This window comes from Syngnathus acus, chromosome 11 (genome assembly GCF_901709675.1).
Source record: "Syngnathus acus chromosome 11, fSynAcu1.2, whole genome shotgun sequence".
Taxonomy (NCBI): domain Eukaryota; kingdom Metazoa; phylum Chordata; class Actinopteri; order Syngnathiformes; family Syngnathidae; genus Syngnathus; species Syngnathus acus.
Window position 1 is genome coordinate 2,581,412 of NC_051096.1, and position 18,035 is coordinate 2,599,446.

General features: G+C 48.8%; 3 protein-coding genes across 4 annotated transcripts in view; all 3 read right to left on the reverse strand.

The window, feature by feature from the left end:
• LOC119130207 (fibrinogen C domain-containing protein 1-like) overlaps nucleotides 1-18,035 on the reverse strand; it is a 559,732-nt gene that overhangs the window by 523,712 nt on the left and 17,985 nt on the right. The gene's annotated exons all lie outside the window — the stretch shown is intronic.
• atp1a3a (ATPase Na+/K+ transporting subunit alpha 3a) lies at nucleotides 531-10,271 on the reverse strand. The gene is given in 24 exon segments (XM_037263797.1): nucleotides 531-1,791; nucleotides 1,898-1,989; nucleotides 2,070-2,171; nucleotides 2,324-2,454; nucleotides 2,527-2,672; nucleotides 2,740-2,863; nucleotides 2,954-3,004; nucleotides 3,006-3,064; nucleotides 3,067-3,108; nucleotides 3,174-3,342; nucleotides 3,407-3,557; nucleotides 3,634-3,770; nucleotides 3,842-4,017; nucleotides 4,142-4,334; nucleotides 4,414-4,658; nucleotides 4,724-4,922; nucleotides 5,004-5,183; nucleotides 5,261-5,349; nucleotides 5,552-5,804; nucleotides 5,892-6,005; nucleotides 6,150-6,353; nucleotides 6,418-6,477; nucleotides 6,554-6,667; nucleotides 10,038-10,271. Coding segments are annotated over 24 exon segments (3,066 nt in total). The 5' UTR covers nucleotides 10,044-10,271; the 3' UTR covers nucleotides 531-1,762.
• Nucleotides 11,775-17,965, reverse strand: LOC119130143 (cilia- and flagella-associated protein 69-like). Of its 2 annotated transcripts, none has more exons than XM_037263812.1 (23): nucleotides 17,882-17,965; nucleotides 17,118-17,177; nucleotides 16,967-17,032; nucleotides 16,748-16,857; nucleotides 16,593-16,669; nucleotides 16,306-16,407; nucleotides 16,050-16,202; nucleotides 15,811-15,988; nucleotides 15,527-15,650; nucleotides 15,415-15,463; nucleotides 15,215-15,336; nucleotides 14,904-15,135; nucleotides 14,600-14,764; nucleotides 14,405-14,520; nucleotides 14,215-14,333; nucleotides 13,979-14,060; nucleotides 13,720-13,912; nucleotides 13,525-13,662; nucleotides 13,352-13,428; nucleotides 12,977-13,174; nucleotides 12,827-12,913; nucleotides 12,669-12,752; nucleotides 11,775-12,538 (listed from the first exon to the last, which is right to left on the reverse strand). In XM_037263812.1, exons 3-23 carry the CDS (start codon nucleotides 17,024-17,026, stop codon nucleotides 12,386-12,388), a joined length of 2,619 nt encoding a protein of 872 aa, XP_037119707.1. In that variant the 5' UTR covers nucleotides 17,027-17,032; nucleotides 17,118-17,177; nucleotides 17,882-17,965; the 3' UTR covers nucleotides 11,775-12,385. The 2 variants fall into 2 exon arrangements, with proteins under 2 accessions (XP_037119707.1, XP_037119706.1); XM_037263811.1 differs by lacking the exon at nucleotides 17,882-17,965 and adding an exon at nucleotides 17,286-17,419.

The window sequence follows — 18,035 nt, forward strand, 5'->3', positions numbered from 1 at the left end:
TCAATGGACATTGCGCTGTTGTGTTATGCACCTTGGCCACTTGGGGGCAGTATATAGACTGACACGCATAAACATGAGACGCTCGCAATGGTTCAATACTAATGTACAGATATAGTTGCCATTCTTATAAGGAACACACCCCCCCCCCCCCCTCCATCGGATACCAGGTCCGTGCTTGCGTGTGTGTGTGTAGAACAAGAGAAGGAATCAAGACAGAAGAGGTGACCTCTGTCCTCACTTAGAGGTGCGTGCAGCACCACTCACTTGCTCTGTGAGCCTTGTAATGGGATTCATGAAACACACACACACACGCACACGCAGAGAAGCAGTGTGAAGTCAAAGTGTCCAACCTGAAGCTGCTTCCCTTGCTTGATTTCAGCATGCCTTTTAACACCTCAACTCAAGGTGAAGCTCAAGACTGACAACGCTCCCAGGTCCTGATGGCTCTCCGAGTAAGAAGTCAGAAACGGGATCAAGTTGAGCGTATTGTGAAAGATTAAAAAAAAAAAAGGACGCGAGGACACAGCAGATGTCAGTAATAAGTGTTCACAGCGTTTATTTCCATTTTCATGACAGAAAAACAAAAAGGAGAGCAAAGTAAAAAAAAAAAAAAAAAAAAGTCTTGTTTTATTCTAATTTATTTTCAAACATTGTAGTTTTTTGCTGCTGTTTTGTTTCCACCGCTTCAAATCATGAAATGGGAGAGAAATCTCTTTTTCCCAGGACTCGGAACTTGGAAAAATTTTGCAGCAGGAGTGGGCAAAGTGTGGCTCGCTGCATGAATTAAGCCGTACGGTTGTTCTCATAAGTTTACACACCCTGGCGGAGTTTGTGAAATACTGTAATATTATTTTGGGAATATGACAAAACACGGACATTGTCATTACTCTTTTTATTGCTATGTTTTGTTTTGTGATTGTGCTATTCTGAAATGTTTGACAGTGATGAATTTGGATCCCATTAAAAAAAATAAAAAATAAAATCCATGCCTGATGACTCACCAACGTTTGCCCACCCCGGCTGGGTGCTTTTACAAGGACGGCGTGTGTCACCAACAAGACAAGCATCAACACGTATGACGGGTGGGGGGCGCGTGGGGCCAAGATGGAGGGCTGAAGAGGAGGGACAGACGGTGTGCTTTGTCACGTGCCAATGAAAAACAGCTGACACTCGCTCACAGATAAAAACATTTAAAAAAAAAACAATAACCAGTCACTCATTTGTTAAAAAACAAGCACAAACACTGTGGAAGGATGGGGGGTGGGGGGGTGACACGGAGGAGGGGTTTCAAACCCCAAACCTCAGCACTGTGAGGCAGGTGTGCTATCCACTCCGCCACCAAGCTGGAAACAAAAGGTGCTCAAACGTCGCACTGGATTTCTGACAAACGGCACGGCATCGGCGGCGACTTTGGGCGCCATGGCAACAAGCATCGGCACAATGGCGGCGGTTGGCAGTTTTGAGCTGAGTGTTGGACAAAAAATATGACGGCGAGGATGCGTGGCAACATCCTCTCCCTCTCCGTCGTTGGTCCCGGCGCCATCTCTTTTGTTTTTGTTAGTGAAGAAGATGGCGGAAGAGTAAACATCGGCAGCTTGTCACCGTGGCAACGTGCACTTCTCTAAATGTAAACAACAATGGACGCCACGTTGTGGTCTAGCATTTGTACGTGGGGTGAGGGGTGGGGCTTGTGAAAGGGTGAGGAGGAGACAAAGGGGGGGGCTGAGGAGGGATGATGCGACATTTATGATGTTTTGATAATTTAATAGTATGTCTCCCTTTCCACCCATCCTGAACACACCACAAGAAGAAAAAAAGAGAAGAAGAAAAAAAAACAACAGTGTCAGCACTTTTAACGATGAATCGCAGAGTCCTTCGCACGCGCGTGTGCACTTACCTCCAGGATTTCGGCGCAGGATGAGCTTTCGGATCTCATCGTAAACAAAGATGAGGAAACTGTACGGGAAGGCGCAGAACCACCAGCTGGCCCTAAAGAGTTGGACCGTTATTTCAAATTAGCCAGTGTGCCAATTCGCCGTCTCGCCTGTTTCCCTGGCTGCGTGGCTTACTTGAGCGGGTACATCCGTAGCGCTACGTCCATGCCGGGGCAGTAGGACAGTAAGGCGGCCAGAGCCGTTTCCTCAAAGAGGCCGAAGATCAGAATCTTGTTCCTGCGGGAAAACGTAAAACCAAGGTGAGAGCAATGACCTCACAGAAGATGTGGAAGGAGCTAAAGGGTGGCGAAAGGAGCTTGTGAAAGAAAGCCCTTTGCTTCCACCTGGTGGCTGCTGATGGAAACTACAAGTCCAACTGATGGACCGACCTCATGCCCTGCTGGAAGACGGAGTTGCGTCTGGTCTTGCAGATGATGACGTCAGCCCACTGCACCACCACGATGCTGACGAAGAAGGCCGTGTGGCATGTGAACTCCACAATCTTGCGCTGCTCGTACGTCTGGGGAAATTGGAAATGTTGCTCGATTCCGCCGCATTGACACAAAAAGAATATTTCGGAAGCGGCTCGTACCCATTGTTGGCCGTAGCTGTCCTCCAGGTCGTTGTTGGAGCGGTCGTCCCAGTTGAGGCGAATTCCCATCAGTACGGCGGGCCGGAAGCCGTTCTCTGCCATGATGACGAAGTAGGCGAAGAAGCCGCCGAGAGCTTGGATCATACCTGAAGACGCAGAACGGGTGAGGTGGCGGGCGAGCAATGAGCAGGCGGGCGAAAAGCAGCCACCCACCGATCTGTCCGTAAGCGATGCTGATGAGCCTCTCGTTGACCAGTTTGTCTCTCGTCGGGTTCCTGGGCTGACGCTTCATGATGTCGCTTTCGGCTGCCTCGTACGCCAGCGAGATGGCCGGCACCTGTCACATGGTCACATACTGACTTACAGATATATTCATAGAACTTAACGGTATAAAAACAGGTGACCTAATACTTTTGTCCATTCTCACCATGTCTGTGCCCAGGTCGATGCAGAGGATGGTGATGGTACCCAGAGGGTAGCGGGATGTTGACCAGGATGAAGAAGAGGAAGGGGGTGATCTCGGGGATGTTGCTGGTAGCGTGTAGGCGATGGACTTCTTCAGGTTGTCAAAGATGAGGCGGCCTGCGAGGACCAAAAGGTTCACGTGGGCCAACATCGGCTCTCCTCCTTCGCAACCCGCCGCTCACCTTCCTCCACGCCCGTGACGATGGAGGCAAAGTTGTCGTCTAGCAGGATCATGTCGGCGGCTTGTTTGGATACGTCCGAGCCGGAGATCCCCATGGCGACGCCGATGTCGGCCTTCTTGAGGGCGGGAGAGTCGTTGACGCCGTCGCCCGTCACGGCTACGATGGCGCCCTGGCAACGGCGGGAAAATCGGTTGTGTTCATTCCGCCCTAAATTTTATTTGCTCTCGCCGTACCTGTCTCTGGCAGCCTTCGACGATGATGAGCTTCTGCTGAGGTGAGGTTCTGGCAAAGACGATCTCCGTGTGGTTCCTTAAAATGTCGTCCATCTGGTCCTGGTCGAGGTCCTTCAGGTCTGTCCCGTGGATCACGCAGGCTTTGGCGTCCCTACGGCGCCACACCGGGACCGTTCACCGCAAGCCTCGGAGCGCGCGTGGCCGCCGTTGGGAGGCTCGTCTCTCACCTGGGGTTCACCTGACTCACGGGGATGTTGAGACGCGCGGCGATGTCCTCGACCGTCTCGTTGCCCTCGGAGATGATGCCCACACCCTTGGCGATGGCCTTAGCTGTGATCGGATGATCGCCGGTCACCATGATGACCTGAAGAAGAACCAACAGGTGAAGCAAAGCAAAGAGACGCGAGAGTGAAAACGGAGACGGCGGGCGCTCACCTTGATGCCGGCGGAGCGACACTTGCCGACAGCGTCGGGGACGGCGGCGCGGGGTGGGTCGATCATGGACATGAGGCCCACGAAGCAAAGATTGTCCGTCTGGAAGTTGACGTCGTCCGTGTCAAAGGCAAAACCTTTTGGGTAGGAGTCCTCTGGGAGGAAGAGGTGGCAGAAGCCTGCCAGCGATCATAGAAGACAACTTGAGACGCTTGGGGGGCTTTCCCAATACTCAAAAGTCCAAATCCATTCCTCGAGTCGTCAAATGTGTGCGTAAGCTTAACAAATGTTGAGAAAGTTTACCCAGCACTCGCTCCCCGAGGCCTCCCAGTTCCAAGTAAGCGTTCTGGAAGGCCTCCTTCATCTCGTCGTCCATGGGCTGCTCGCGGCCCTGCAACATGATGGTGGAGCAGCGGTCCAGGATCCTCTCGGGTGCCCCCTTCATCACCAGCAAGTAGCGGTTCTCCGACTCGTCCTCGCTCTCGTGAATGGAAAGCTGGCGACCGACAAAGTACAACTTGCCGTTCCAATGTGTGGCTAAACTTGCGGCCAATAAGCGGCTTGCACGGACCTACCTGATACTTGTTGGTGGAGTTGAAGGGTATCTCAGCCACCTTCTTGTTCTTGTCCCTCATGGCCTTGACGGTGCCGCAAGACAGCTCGATGCATTTGAGCAACGCCGACTCGGAGGCGTCGCCGGCCACCTCACGCTTGAGGATGGGCAGCGAGTCCTGGCCGGCCTTGAACACGGCGCGGTTGCACAGCGAGGCGATACGGGCCAGGGACACCCAAGTCTGGGAGCTCTTGTCGAAGGAGGAGCCTGAGCGGGCGGATGAGAAGCCACTATTCCGACGAAGCTATTCCGACTCAGAGTCTCGGCTTTACCTGACTGGTCCTCGGTCGTGTCGGCCTCGTGGATCTGGTTGTCAAACCACATGTGAGCCACCGTCATCCTGTTCTGGGTCAGGGTGCCCGTCTTGTCTGAGCAGATGGTTGAGGTAGAACCTAGCGTCTCCACTGCCTCCAGGTTCTTCACCAGGCAGTTCTTGCGGGCCATGCGCTTGGCAGTTAGAGTGAGACACACCTACAGGGCCGAGAGCACCAAATGGGTGTTAGCTTTGTTGCCAAGTCAACATTTACACTCTAGTATTGGTGTGCTTGCGACCGTGACTGTGGCCAGCAGGCCTTCGGGCACGTTGGCGACGATGATGCCGATGAGGAAGATGACGGCCTCCAGCCAGGAGTAGCCCAGGACCAGCGAGAGGACGAAGAAGGTGACGCCGAGGAAGACGGCCACGCCGGTGATGATGTGGATGAAGTGCTCGATCTCCTTGGCGATGGGCGTCTGTGGAAAGCGTTTCCGGAAGGGCGAGATGAGATGATGAGGTCAGTGCACGGTGCTGAGCCAAGCGGCCGGCTCACCTTGCCGGTCTCCAGGCCCGAAGTGAGGGTGGCGATGCGGCCCATCACGGTGCGATCACCTGTGCACACCACGATGCCGCGAGCTGTGCCTGGACACAGGATGGAAGGGCAAGCAGTGTTATGCAACCACATGAGGGCGCCAGATACAACTTTATGCAGCCCTCCTTTTATTGACCACTAGAGGGAGCCAGTGTATCACACTAGAGAGTCACTTCTCACATATGACATCATAAAGCTTCAGTCAGGGATGTGAGAGGAAGTCAAAGTAGCTACAGGTGCTTCTGGTCTTACCTTCCACGCAGTTTGTGGAGAAGAAGGCGATGTTCCGGGTCTCCAGAGGATTTTCATGGGTGCAGTCCGGCGACCGGGTCTGAGGCTCCGATTCGCCAGTCAGGGAGGAGTTGTCCACCTTGCAGCCGTGGGAAGAGATGATGCGGAGGTCGGCGGGGATTCGGTCTCCCCCCTTCACCTCCACCAGGTCTCCGGCCACCACCTGCTCGGCATTGATCTGCATCTTCTCCCCTTCGCGGATCACCAGCGCTTGCTGGCAACACACAGGCAAGCGGGAGGGAACACTGACTTTCTCCGCCTTTTCCGGTCATCCATTAACGTGCGCTGAGTCGTGAGGTACCTGGGGGACCATGTTCTTGAAGGACTCCATGATCTTGGAGCTCTTGGCCTCTTGAAAGTAAGAGAAGCAGCCGGTGATGATGACCACGGCCGACAACACGATACCGAGGTACAACTGGAACATACAAGGGAGGTCTTGGGTTAAGACGGATCTCAAATCTCCTGGTTAGAGATCATGCCATGATGGACCAAATGTGTCCACCGGTTCCCCCTCAGTCCAACATGCGCTCTGACCCTTGAAGGCCCCCTGATAACTCACATTGTCCCCGGCGGGCTCGTCCTCCGTGGCGGCCTGGATGGCGTAGGCCAGGAAACAGAGGATGGCGCCGATCCACAGCAGGATGGAGAAGCCGCCAAACAGCTGGCGACAGAACTTGACCCACTCCGGAGTAGTGGGCGGCGGGGTCAGGGCGTTGGGGCCATCTCGGGCCAGGTACTCGGCAGCCCTTGCGTTGGTCAGACCCTGGACCAGGCACCAAAATATGTAAATAACTGGACAAGGAACTTGAAACCTAGCAAGAACTCACCTGGACGATGTCAGTGGTGTACTTCCTGCAAACTTCCTCCACAGACATTTTGTGCTCGGTCTACAAATTTCAAGCAGAAACGATTGGTCAGCTTCAGCCGGGGTCATCTTACAATGTGAAGTGCCGAGATACTTACGATGGGGACTTCCTTCTTGAGGTCGTCCATACCCTTGCCTCCTTTCTTCTTGGGTGACTCCTTCTCGTCCTTGTCCTGCGTGGTGGCCACGCGGTAGCTGTCTGACCTTCCATACTGTCCATCACAAGAAAAATGTTTTTTTTGTCCAATTAAGTAATTGTATAGTTTATCGAATAGTTCAAAACTGTGTTGCTATGGCAACCTGTTTCGACATCTACTCATTGTGCCCTTCATCTCCTTCAATGGTACAAGCTAGACAACGTTGTGATTTTTAGGACCTTAAATTAAGTCTTGTGTGTGTGTGCGCCATCTGTCATCCGACATCCCGCCGATTACAGCTGTTTACTACACTATCAGATTAAACGCAGTGAACAACAATAATCTCGAGCGCCCCATTCACTTTGTTCCCAGTGTCCAGCGTGCACGGAGTCGGAACCATGAGCACGGCCGTGCGTTCATTTGCATTTTAATCAAGGATTTCCATCGCCAGAGTCCGTCTGAAAACGTTAATATGATCACGTAGAACAAGCGAGGCGCCTTGGCGGAGATCCTATCTGCTACTGTGGCAATTTGGCGCTAACGAGCCTAATCAATTGTGCGGATTAGATCACTCATTGCATACTTTGAATCCATTATGGCGCATGTAAGGCGGTACGGTTAGGTTTGAATTGCCGTCTATGTACGAGTTGGCAGGGGCTGTTATCGTTTTGGGCAATTTTCCAGGCGAGCTGCAGGCCTAATGAAGTCAAATTGATCAGAACGTGAGCACAAGTAAAGCTGTAACATTTCAAACAGGCACAGCTAACTCCTCCTCGCAAATAATTCTCGTGCAAATTGTTGAATTTTATTTATTTTTTTTCCCCCAGACCAATATTACTCTGGACGGTCGCTGTCGCCATCCCGCACGCAGACAAGTCACAGATTACACACAGATCAGTGGAGCAGTCGACCTAGAAACTACTATATGGATGAGGGAGGGAGGGGGGGAGGGTCCTCTATAATCCATGCTCTCCCCCCCACCCCCCTGCCACGTCTGCTTTTGACTCCTCGGGTGCAATCACAAAACTGAACGGCAATCCCGATGACGACTACATTCGAGGAACAATCAAACATTCCGCACGGCTGCAGAGGTGAAGCGTCGCCGCCAGAAAATGGCATCAACAGGTGATTGACAACTAACAGGGGGTGTGATGTTTCCCAGCAACATCCAATCCGCAGGAGCTGGAATTTTTTTATCCATGTGCAAACGTGTGTTATGTAACGCAAGTGTATGGAAACGCCGCTCAGGCCTGACGTCACGGCACAGGGCCGCAGAGAGCGAGTGAGCGTTTTCATCGATACAAAACTCACACACTCTTACTCGGATGGAAACCAGATATAGATAAAATATTGACAAGTTACGCAACGTGCACAATGAACATTAAAAAGGCCGGGAAGTTCAAATCAGGTTTCATCAAGCACCTTGGTTTTTATGTTCATATCCAATGATTAACTCTGCTGGTTTGAATCTACATCAAATGTCTCCACAAAGATGATGATGTGCGACAAAGATAACATAAAGACATTAAACGAAAAAAATGATGGTAATAAACGTCAAAGGCACTTTTTCCTCCTGCCACCAAATAGACTTTAAAGTGGCATCTTTGGGTGAAACAAAAATGTTTTTTGAAATAATCGTCGATTAATCGGTTATCGGAATTTTTATCTGCAAATTATGTACATCGGCATAAAAAAATCCATCTGGGTCAGGCCTTCATAATAATTTTGTTGTATGACGAGCAGGTTAATTGCCATCTTGTGGATTTCATTCATTTGTACGCTTACGGTGTTTCGCACCAAATACGATAATTTGTTGCAAGGCGAACAAAAGGTGAGACATTTCATCAACACGACAGATGCTTACTTCTCTACCCGTGTCGTGAGGGGTCGCGTGACTGACATTAAATACGTTCTCGCCGCGTCGCAACTTGTGTGACGGCTCCCTGGATTCCCGTCGTCTCCCTCCGTCGGCCATTTCTTTCCTTTCTTGCCTGTGTTGTGGCGCAATGCCTCATGGGAGGCCTGGCTTGTTGTTATTATTTTGTTTCAAAGGGAAGTCGCAATATATTGCTGGGAAGGGGCTTACATGATTTTTCAAAACCGTTCCACACGATTGCCAATTTATTCCTCAATACCTCTGACGTTTCCCACCTCAAGGTGACTCGCCGTCTGCTCGGTCCTTTGCCGTCGCGCCAACGCCGATCCCAATCTGACCTTTGCCCGAGCCTCATCACCATCATCACCCGATTGATTGACCTCAGATGCCTCGTCACTCCCGCTCGCCCCCTCCTCCAGAGTAAAAATCACTCACAGTATCAAACTCTGTCGAGTTAGCCTCGAGCGAGCTTGCCGACAAAGCGTGACAGAGCGCCGCAACTTCTCCGGCCTGGCCTGAATGCTCTCTCATCCCACGATTCCAGCTTGCCGCCTCGAATCGGGCACGGAGACGACTCCTCCACCAATCGCACTTCATTAGTTGGACTGCATGCAATGGGACACTCGCTAGACTGCGTTTTTTAGATGACTGTCCACTGGTAGAACATTGCGTGGAACCTGTCAGGCATAATGTTTCATCCCAAAACTCCAGGACAGAGAATTCATTATTTTAATCATATCAACCCATCTAAGAAACCACTCATGGACTGCGTGCCAGTAGGGGAGACAACAAGAACTTCAATATTTGCACATGGGTGTGTGTGTGGGGGGTGTAATGGGGGAGATGTTCCCGCCCATACACATGATGCAACATGTAACCATCGCTTTTAAATCATTTTAAAAAGGCCATTTATTCGATTTGTTTTCTCAACGATTGTAATCATTTGAACACCACATTGGGCAATTGCATGTTTGAAACATGCCCCATTTTGTCACCCACCTTACTCGCCACACATCACTCCCTTACATTATTTTCTGTGGGGTTAATAAAGATATCAGAACAAAGCCGCCATTGATAGCAAGAAATCGAAAACCATTTTCAGTTGCTTTTGGCTATTGAAAATAATGAATGATTGATTAGGAATTGGAAAATGAGATCATAAATGGAACTTGGGAGGGGGCACCCGTTTTGTCATCATGGGAATCACAACCTTCATCCAGTATGTTACAAATGCTGACAATGACGGGAACGGCTTGCAAGCCTCCACCTGTTATCACACACACTTTGACTAAATGGCGTCCCGCTGGTTAATGGCGGTTGGCTTTTGTTTTCATTGTTATGTTGCTATTCATGACTAAAATCTCGACAGGGGGGCTTTTAAACGCAAATATACCTGCAAATCTGCGAAGTGGTTATCGCCAATAAATATGGTTTATATAAATGCACTTAGAGTAACGGGTTACTCCGCATCTAAATGCTACGGATTGCCTTATAAATGTGGCGCAAAAAGCGGGTCGGAGAGAAAGCTGCAAGACCATTTTGAAAAAAACGTGCAAATGTCGTTCTTACCCCCATTTTGGCTCTCCTGTGAGGTGAGGTTCGAGCAGGTGGACTTAATTGTCCGTTAAAAACAAAGAAAAACTCTTCAGGTGGGCGAGGGTAAAAATTCTCCCTTCACTTGTTGGCTACAGCTTTATGGAGACGTAGAAAGTGTCAAAAAGAATTGTTGGAAATAAAATATCAGCACAAGAGTCCAAAACGCAGACGTTCTTCCCCTTCGCGCAAATGATGCCGCTGGAGAAAGTAGCGCGCGCAGATGTTTGGATGCCGTGTCCTTCCGCGAAGCTGCTCGCCTCCCAGATTCCGCGGAAGAAAAATAGAGCGTCAAAATCGTTTTTTAGAAGCACAGTAATGGAAAAATAATCCTAGAAATCTTAAATTGAAAAGGAGAAAATATACTTGAAAGCACAGAGGTGGCAAAAGTACTATTCACACTGAAATAGCAAAACAATACTGGTGAATTTAAGAAGTAAGAGTGCGTTACTTTTGAGTAATATTGCCCAAATAAACCTTAGCAAAACATTTTCAAACAAACAATTATTGAACGACAAGGTTGCACTATGTAGTTGAACAAGTTTACTGAAATATTTTATTGAGGATAAAAAGTCCATTTGCCACAGTAACTTATTTTCGCATAACGTTTGTACTTTGGATTTCCCCTGAAAGAACCATCTACTGTGGCTGCAAACTTGACCCAAAGAAAATAGATTAATCTGCTTTAAGATGGCTGACATTCATGAACATAATGACAAAAGACATAACAGTGAGCTTTTATTTGGCTATGGTTATTTTCCACCTGCTGTGGAGGATTAGGCAATTATATGCATGTTTTTACATCACACACACATACACATGACCTGCAAAGATGAATAAGAGGCAAACATGCCTTCTAAAAGAAAACGCGAATACGTGTGAGATGAATGGAATCAATATCGGGCGCCATCATAATTACAGCATGGCCTGATTTCTCTCGTGTCGGCGCTGCAGCTGCTTCATCCTTCATTTCTGAATGGAGTAGAGGGGAACCCACGGCGTGAAAAGCCACTTTGGAAATACTAAAATCTGCTAAAGAAGTGCACTTGGTAGCATGCAAATATTTGTCGCTCATTAAAATTGGTGTTAAAAAAAATCTGTCAAATTCTCCATCTTATTTTTTTTTTTTTTTTTTAAGAACTGATGTCAAGGACACAACATGAAGCCGGAATCCCCACTTCCCTTAAATCCCAAAATTGACAGTTTAATTTTAGACTGCTTCTATAAATAAACTCAATCTATCACTTACACACAAAAACCACACACACACACAAACACTCGGACGCAATCACTAATGTTCTTATAGAGCGACTGTGACTAAAAAACGGGAAAGACTGTTGCCTGGCAACCGCATCCAGACTTTGCAGGTCATGTGACAGAGACACGCACGCACGCACACAGGAGATGGTAAACAAATATCGACTGTTGCTGCGTTGTCCCACAATGCATTTTGGTGAAGGGTCATGGTAAAATAAGAGTGAGGGCTTTTGATGTTCCTTTGTTGGAATGAGCTAAAAATAGCATTCATTTATGAATGGGGATCTGCTGGAGAGTGGCCGATGAGCACGGCTCAGCACCTTTCCCAGAATGCATTGCAGTAGTGCCTCATTAATCCCAGACAGTTAAGATGACCCTCTGGTCATTATTTTCAACAAAAAAATCAAATTATCTTTCACCACTGAAATAAATGAAAAAGCCATTAATCGGTTCCAGAACATCAACAGGATTTTTTTAATTGGAGGAAAATAGCACGCTACAATACTGTAATGAAAAAAAACACTAATAACAAATGTAGGGAATTAAATTTGTGCATCAGGAGTTCATTCAATAAGGACTGTGTGGTGTGGGGCGCTTTGCCCACTAGGGGGCAGTATAATACATATATCGATTTGATGATGAAACACTCAAGACCGTCACAACTGAGCGGCAGTAATGTAAATAATCTTTTCATCCGTAGAGCATTCACCTTCACGGGCCCCAATCTCAGTTTGGGCCCCCAGCCTCTCCCATCGATAGGACAAGCGAGCAGGCCGGGGCAGGCTCCGATTGGTTGCCGGCGTGCAGCCTGTTGCTGGGCTGTTTCCATGGAGCTGATATCAGTCTTTTTGGCTCTCCTCGCCTCCTCCTCAGTGTGAGGATTGTGCTGCTTGGTGAGAACGATGTCTGCAAGGAATTCGGCTTTCAGGGGAGCACTCGTGCGCAAATTAATGAGACGGAAAGAAACGCGGCGGCTGGGATTAAATGTCAACGCGGCTGAGATTCATCATGTAAAATGTCCTATAGCTAACTTGAAAGAAAAAAATAGAATTTGGTCTAATATTTGATCAGTCAGGGAACGTGTTGAAGTAGTGAGGCTCGCGTGGGGCACGCAAGGCTTCCTCGTGCGCTGCCGCCATCACAGGAGTTTGGACCACCTTCAAGTTGACGCCGCCACGGGCATCGTTAATCGTGTCCGCCAACAATTTCCCGATAAAAACCTGCAACAAACAACAATAACATGAGAAATTCCAACTCTAGTTAACAGCACTTTAAAACAAAAACAAAGTACATGGAACCAAAATAAGTCACATAGCAAAGGAACATTGTATTTTGGTTTTGGTGTCAGACCCCTTCGTGGCGCTGTCCCAAATCCTCCAGCGCTGGTTCAGGCCTAATGGACTCTATGTGTTTCTGCCTCTTTTCTTTGATTTCCTGCAAAAGAGCCAAAATGACTCCAAGAAAAAGCCTTGGGGACTAAGGAGAAAGGCTGAAGGACCAAAACAAACCTTGAGGATGTCATAGTTGGACGTCTTGGAGACAAAATTACTCCACGACTTGGCTGTGAGCTGACGTTGCTTCCAGTGAGATTTCATCTGCAAAACAGATAAACCAACATCACGAATCTGCAGTTACGCTCGTCAATCATTCGTTCTCACCTCTTCATACATAAGTTCTTCTTCCCTGTTGGCCTCCTCGTCGTATTGCCGCAAGATTTCCTCCTGCTCGGCGACCACCGCCTCGGCCGTGCGTTGCGACATCTGCTGGGCAGAGAGTAGAATCTCCAGGTCTGGCGTGACGGGCCGGATGCCTTCCAGGCTCAGCTCACGGCTGATCTCATCCCACACCTCGCTCACCTGCGTTACATCGTCAAATACTTATTTGGGCTTCCCTTGTGGATGGGTTTTAGGGTCTGGTGTTTAGGACAAATGTCCCCAGGTCTATGGTTCTACCAAAAATGGCACATTTTCAGGCATGATTTGGCAGAAGAATAATTCCAAATGAGGATAATACACCAGCCATTTTGTTCTTACCTTGAAATCAAGGTACCTTTTGACGATACTCAAGGTCACTCTGTCCCTTAAAGACAATCCTGGAAGATCCTCGAAACCTGCAAAAGATGGTTTCACAGTTATGAGGTCAACGTATTTGTGCGTTTGATTGTTTGTGCTGTTCAATAATCAACCATTGTTTGGATCGGCTTTACCAATTCTGCAGAAGGTCAAGTAAATCTTGGCCAGCAGGTTTTCTTGCATCTCCAGCACGACGGTGCTGGTTGTATCCAGAATCGACATCAGCTCTGCGTCGTCCACCTTCCGATGGGCCAGGACGGGCTCCTTCGGGTCTGAGTGTAGTTAGGAGATGTTCGTCTGTTCTTTGGAGCCGGTGACTCAAAACAAACCTGCGATCCCGCCGTATTGGTTCCGGTTGACTCCAAGATCCTCCTCCTCTCGCCGCCACACTCGCAGCAGGAGACTCGGAGCCGTCCGGCCTCCGCCGTCGCTCCAGCTCAGAATGTGAAAAATCGTGTTCCGGTTGTCGCACAGCTCCAACAGAGTGGCCAGGACCACGCAGTGAACACACTTGGGACTCGACTGAAGGAAGAATAGAAACGGTTAAAACAGAAATTCCTGGACCCGGGATGGGTTTGGGTTACTTACACTGAGTAGGTCGAGTAAAACCAGCACCCCATCTTGGATTAGGAAGTAATCCTCTGTTGTGTAGCAGCCCACGATGCAGGTGCTAACAAAGTCAACACAGCATTCAATTCATTTTCAGTCAACCTCACTCGAGCCCACGTACCCAAGACCCTAACTCCCAATGGTGACCCTAATTCCAACGCAACATTTCTTCAATCAGCAATGGAGTAAATAGCGTTAGCTTTAGCCGCACTGACCGCACGCACACCAAGGTCGAGAGGAGGAGCTTGTTGTGTCCCAGGCCGCTGTAGAACATACTGGCGCCCCTCCTCAGGAAATGGACCATCATCTCCACGCCCACGGACCCAAACAGCTCCTGCCGTGCCACGCCCGGACGCGTCAGTCTTAAATTTTCTGGCTTATCAAATATCGACAGGTCACAATCACCTTCCTGTGCATGTTGTTCTCACAAAGCGCCGAGAGGATGATCAGCACGTCGGACTTCATCTCCACGGTGACCGCATCCTCATCGCCGGGGCTCGACTCCATCCGTATTAGAAGCTCTGAATGGGTGAGATGGAGGACATCTAAGGTGAGGTCTTAAATGTACCTCAGAACTAAGCCTTAACCACCCTCCATGACCTAGAAGCAGATGTATGGTCCCCTGGTCGCACAGGTCCTGGTTGAGGTTCCTGTCATCCAGCGAGGTAACAGATCTCATCAGTCTGATGGAGTATCGCATGTGAGCCTTCTTGCTGCCTCGGCCTCCGGTGGCGTGGAAGCTGTGACCTTGACCACAGTAGCCGTCTGGAACCAAAAAGCAAGTCGAGGTTGAAGGCCCAGGAAATGACCGCAGGGGTAAGCAAGTCCGAGTCGAGTCTAAAATCTGAGAGTTGGTGGCTCGAATGCGGCGACACTCACCTTAACCTTGACGGTGGGGTCTTACCTTCCATGACGCACCAGTCCAGAAGGTGCAACAGGGTCACGTTGCCATAACAAGACATGTAGTGGTCCAGAACCAGCGGCGCCAAAGTGGCGAGGACTGCCAGAGCCTGCAGCTGAAGCTCCTCCAGCTGGACGGACGACCAATGCCGAGACCCCGATTTGACTTCGGCGGAGGCGACGGGTGGTTTGGCCAAGGTCAGCAGGGCTAGTATCACTTGTTCCTCCTTGAAGATCTGCACCACAAACAGGTCGGCATCCATGTCAAGATCTACCTCGATATGATTTGACGTTTGAAGAACAAGAATCGGCCACCGGAATGATTGCGGGATCTCTGGACATGACAAGTAGCAGATTTAACAGCAGCTTCTTCATTTGTAGGTCTTCCATATTGTACGTCAGCTTCAGCTTGCCCACCAAACTAGTGCCACTCTTCACTGAAATGGAAGCATGGTAGAAAAGATGTCCGTCAAATCCAGAAGGAAACTCTTGGCGCGGGTGGCAATTTGCCTTACGTTCGGGAAACGTGCTGAGCGCAACGAGCTGCCTGGCGAATAGGCTCTCCTAAAAAGATCATCATTAGATAATCAATTGCAACAAATCTATAGATCTGAAGATGTGGCTCACAATGAGGAGAGCGCAGGAGTTCTCAGCAAAGAGGGTGGTGAGCACCAGAAGATCGTTGCGGACTTGGAGGTCAACGTGTCGGAAAGTGTTGAGGAGAGCGTGGATAAATGCTTCTTTTAGAGATCTACAAGACGCAAGAAAACACAAGATGAGACTTTTCCAAGATTTTCTGCTCACTAAACAAATCAAAAACTGGGGTTGGTGGGTTTAGGGTTACGATCGGGGTGAGTGGTTTTAGGTTTTATGATCTTTGTGAATGAAGTTGGGGTGCTGGTTCGACGTACATGGCGCACTCCACGCTGCTTAGCTGGGCGGCCACTGCGGCCTTGTTGCCACTCTCCAAAAGGTTCCAGAGGATTTCCGAGGAATGGAACAGGATCATTCCGGACGGGTCGGGTTCGTTCATGCGCAGACAGATGCTTTCGGCCCCTTGCGCGCTCAATATTAAAGCGCAGTTCATATCTAGAGATACCAAAGTAAGATTTGTGTCCTACAGAAAAGGATGGCAGCTTGGGTCACTGACCAGATGTGCTGGAGAGCATCTGAAGTGTTTGCAGGAGCAGGAGCTTGATGGCGGGTTGCTTCTCCAGCGCCGCCACGGATAGGAAGAGCGTCTTGGCTAGATCGCTACGCTCCAGAAGCTGAAGTCGGTAGCCGGGGGACGTCGGTTGAGGGCCTGTGAGAATCAAGGCTCGTCAAATCATTCTCGGGTCGCTATATTAGGTACACCAGCCAATAAGATCCAGGCCATAAATGTAGTTTTGCAGGTTGGACCGTACCGTCAAGCGGCGCTTTGTCTGGAACCGAGATGCTGTAGAAAGACTTGACCGACTCCACGACATGACGCCTCACCTCGCCGTCCAACACCTTCATCAGGTAGCCTGCGTACACACACACACACACACACACACACACACACACACACACACACACACACACACACACACACACACACACACACACACACACACACACACACACACGTGTCAGTTGGACTCAAGAGAAACCCTTCATCGGTTACACTGTGGACTCGAATGTGAACATGAAGATGTTTGTGCTGGAATACCAATGCGAGAGAGAAACTGCTTGACATCTTCAGCATAGTTGAGCTCATCCGACACTCTCTCTTTCAGGAAGGGAAGCCTCAGAAGGACGAACGACAACATTTTGTTATATTCGGGAAACCCGACGTCATTTGAAAACTCCGGGAACGCTTCCTACCTGGAAATCTTCAGAGCCTCGCACAGAATGCCGCAGAATTCCGGGTGCTTGTCGGCCTTCTCGCCGCAGACTTTGAGGATCCTTGTGATGATCACTAGCTCCCTCAGCAGCTTGAAGATGTCAAGGAAACCACAAATCCCTTGAAAAAATAAATCTGACAGTCGTGCATGGTGGTACGTGATCCCGATCAGAAGGAAAGGTTGACATGAGAAAGGATACAAAGCCGTGTTGTTTCTTCTTGAACAGCTTCTTGAGCACAAAAAGGTGCCTCTCATGCATGTGGGTCTAAAAATATAGTGTTATGAATTAAAAAAAAGTGCCGCCCCTTTGCACGCCACTGCAAATGACATAGGAAGTGCATTTGACTTACTGTCAAGGGGTCTTCAAGCAAATTTATCACCTTGCCAAGATCGAGAATTCTTGGACAGACCTAACAAGCAATAAAGATTATTTGGCTGACATCATACTGTTTTGACAGAGGTCAATTTTACAGTGCACTACTGCAGGCTACAAAACCCAATATAATTTAAATAGTCACCTGCTCAACATGGTCTGGTCCTCTCGGCCGGACAACAGCTAGCTCCGATTTCTCTGTATGCATAACTTCACATGAATCCATTTTTGATTGAAAACAAAACTTGACTCATCCGCAGCATTCAACTCCTGCCATAGTTTTCACCGATTCACTCAAAACAACGCCTGAAAATGTGTCAAAACACGCCGAATGTGGCAAAAGACAATGAATGGATGGAACTATTTATCTCATGGGACATTCTGTCAAAACAACCTTGATGAAGAACTTGAATATAACCGATGATCACGTAAACATCAAGTAGTTGTCGAAAAGCTGCCAGTGGTGCGTTCCACTGTAAATCGGAAATTTCGCTTTCACAATCGTAACAAAAAGACAATGAACACCGATATCAATACGGAAAATATTTATCTTTTTTAATTTTCTGTTTAATAATTTTAAGCGTGTTTGGACTATGTCAACTGTGTTTTATCTTAATTGTATTCATAGTTCATGATTTGTTTTGATAGCCGTAAGTTTTTTGAGGAAAAGAAATAGCTTCTCCCGTTATCTTGCGTGATAAAATTCCACACTAATAGCACCCTATTATTTTAGTGACGTACCACGCCTTTTGTCCTTTCGACAGACGTGAAACTGACGCGTTCACCACCTTAGTTTTCACATTTCCAAAGTTCTGAAAGGCACCATGGTGGATGTTTGGCTTGCAGTCGTCATGGTGACAGACTACAGCTACGGCGAACGAGAGGAACCAAACGA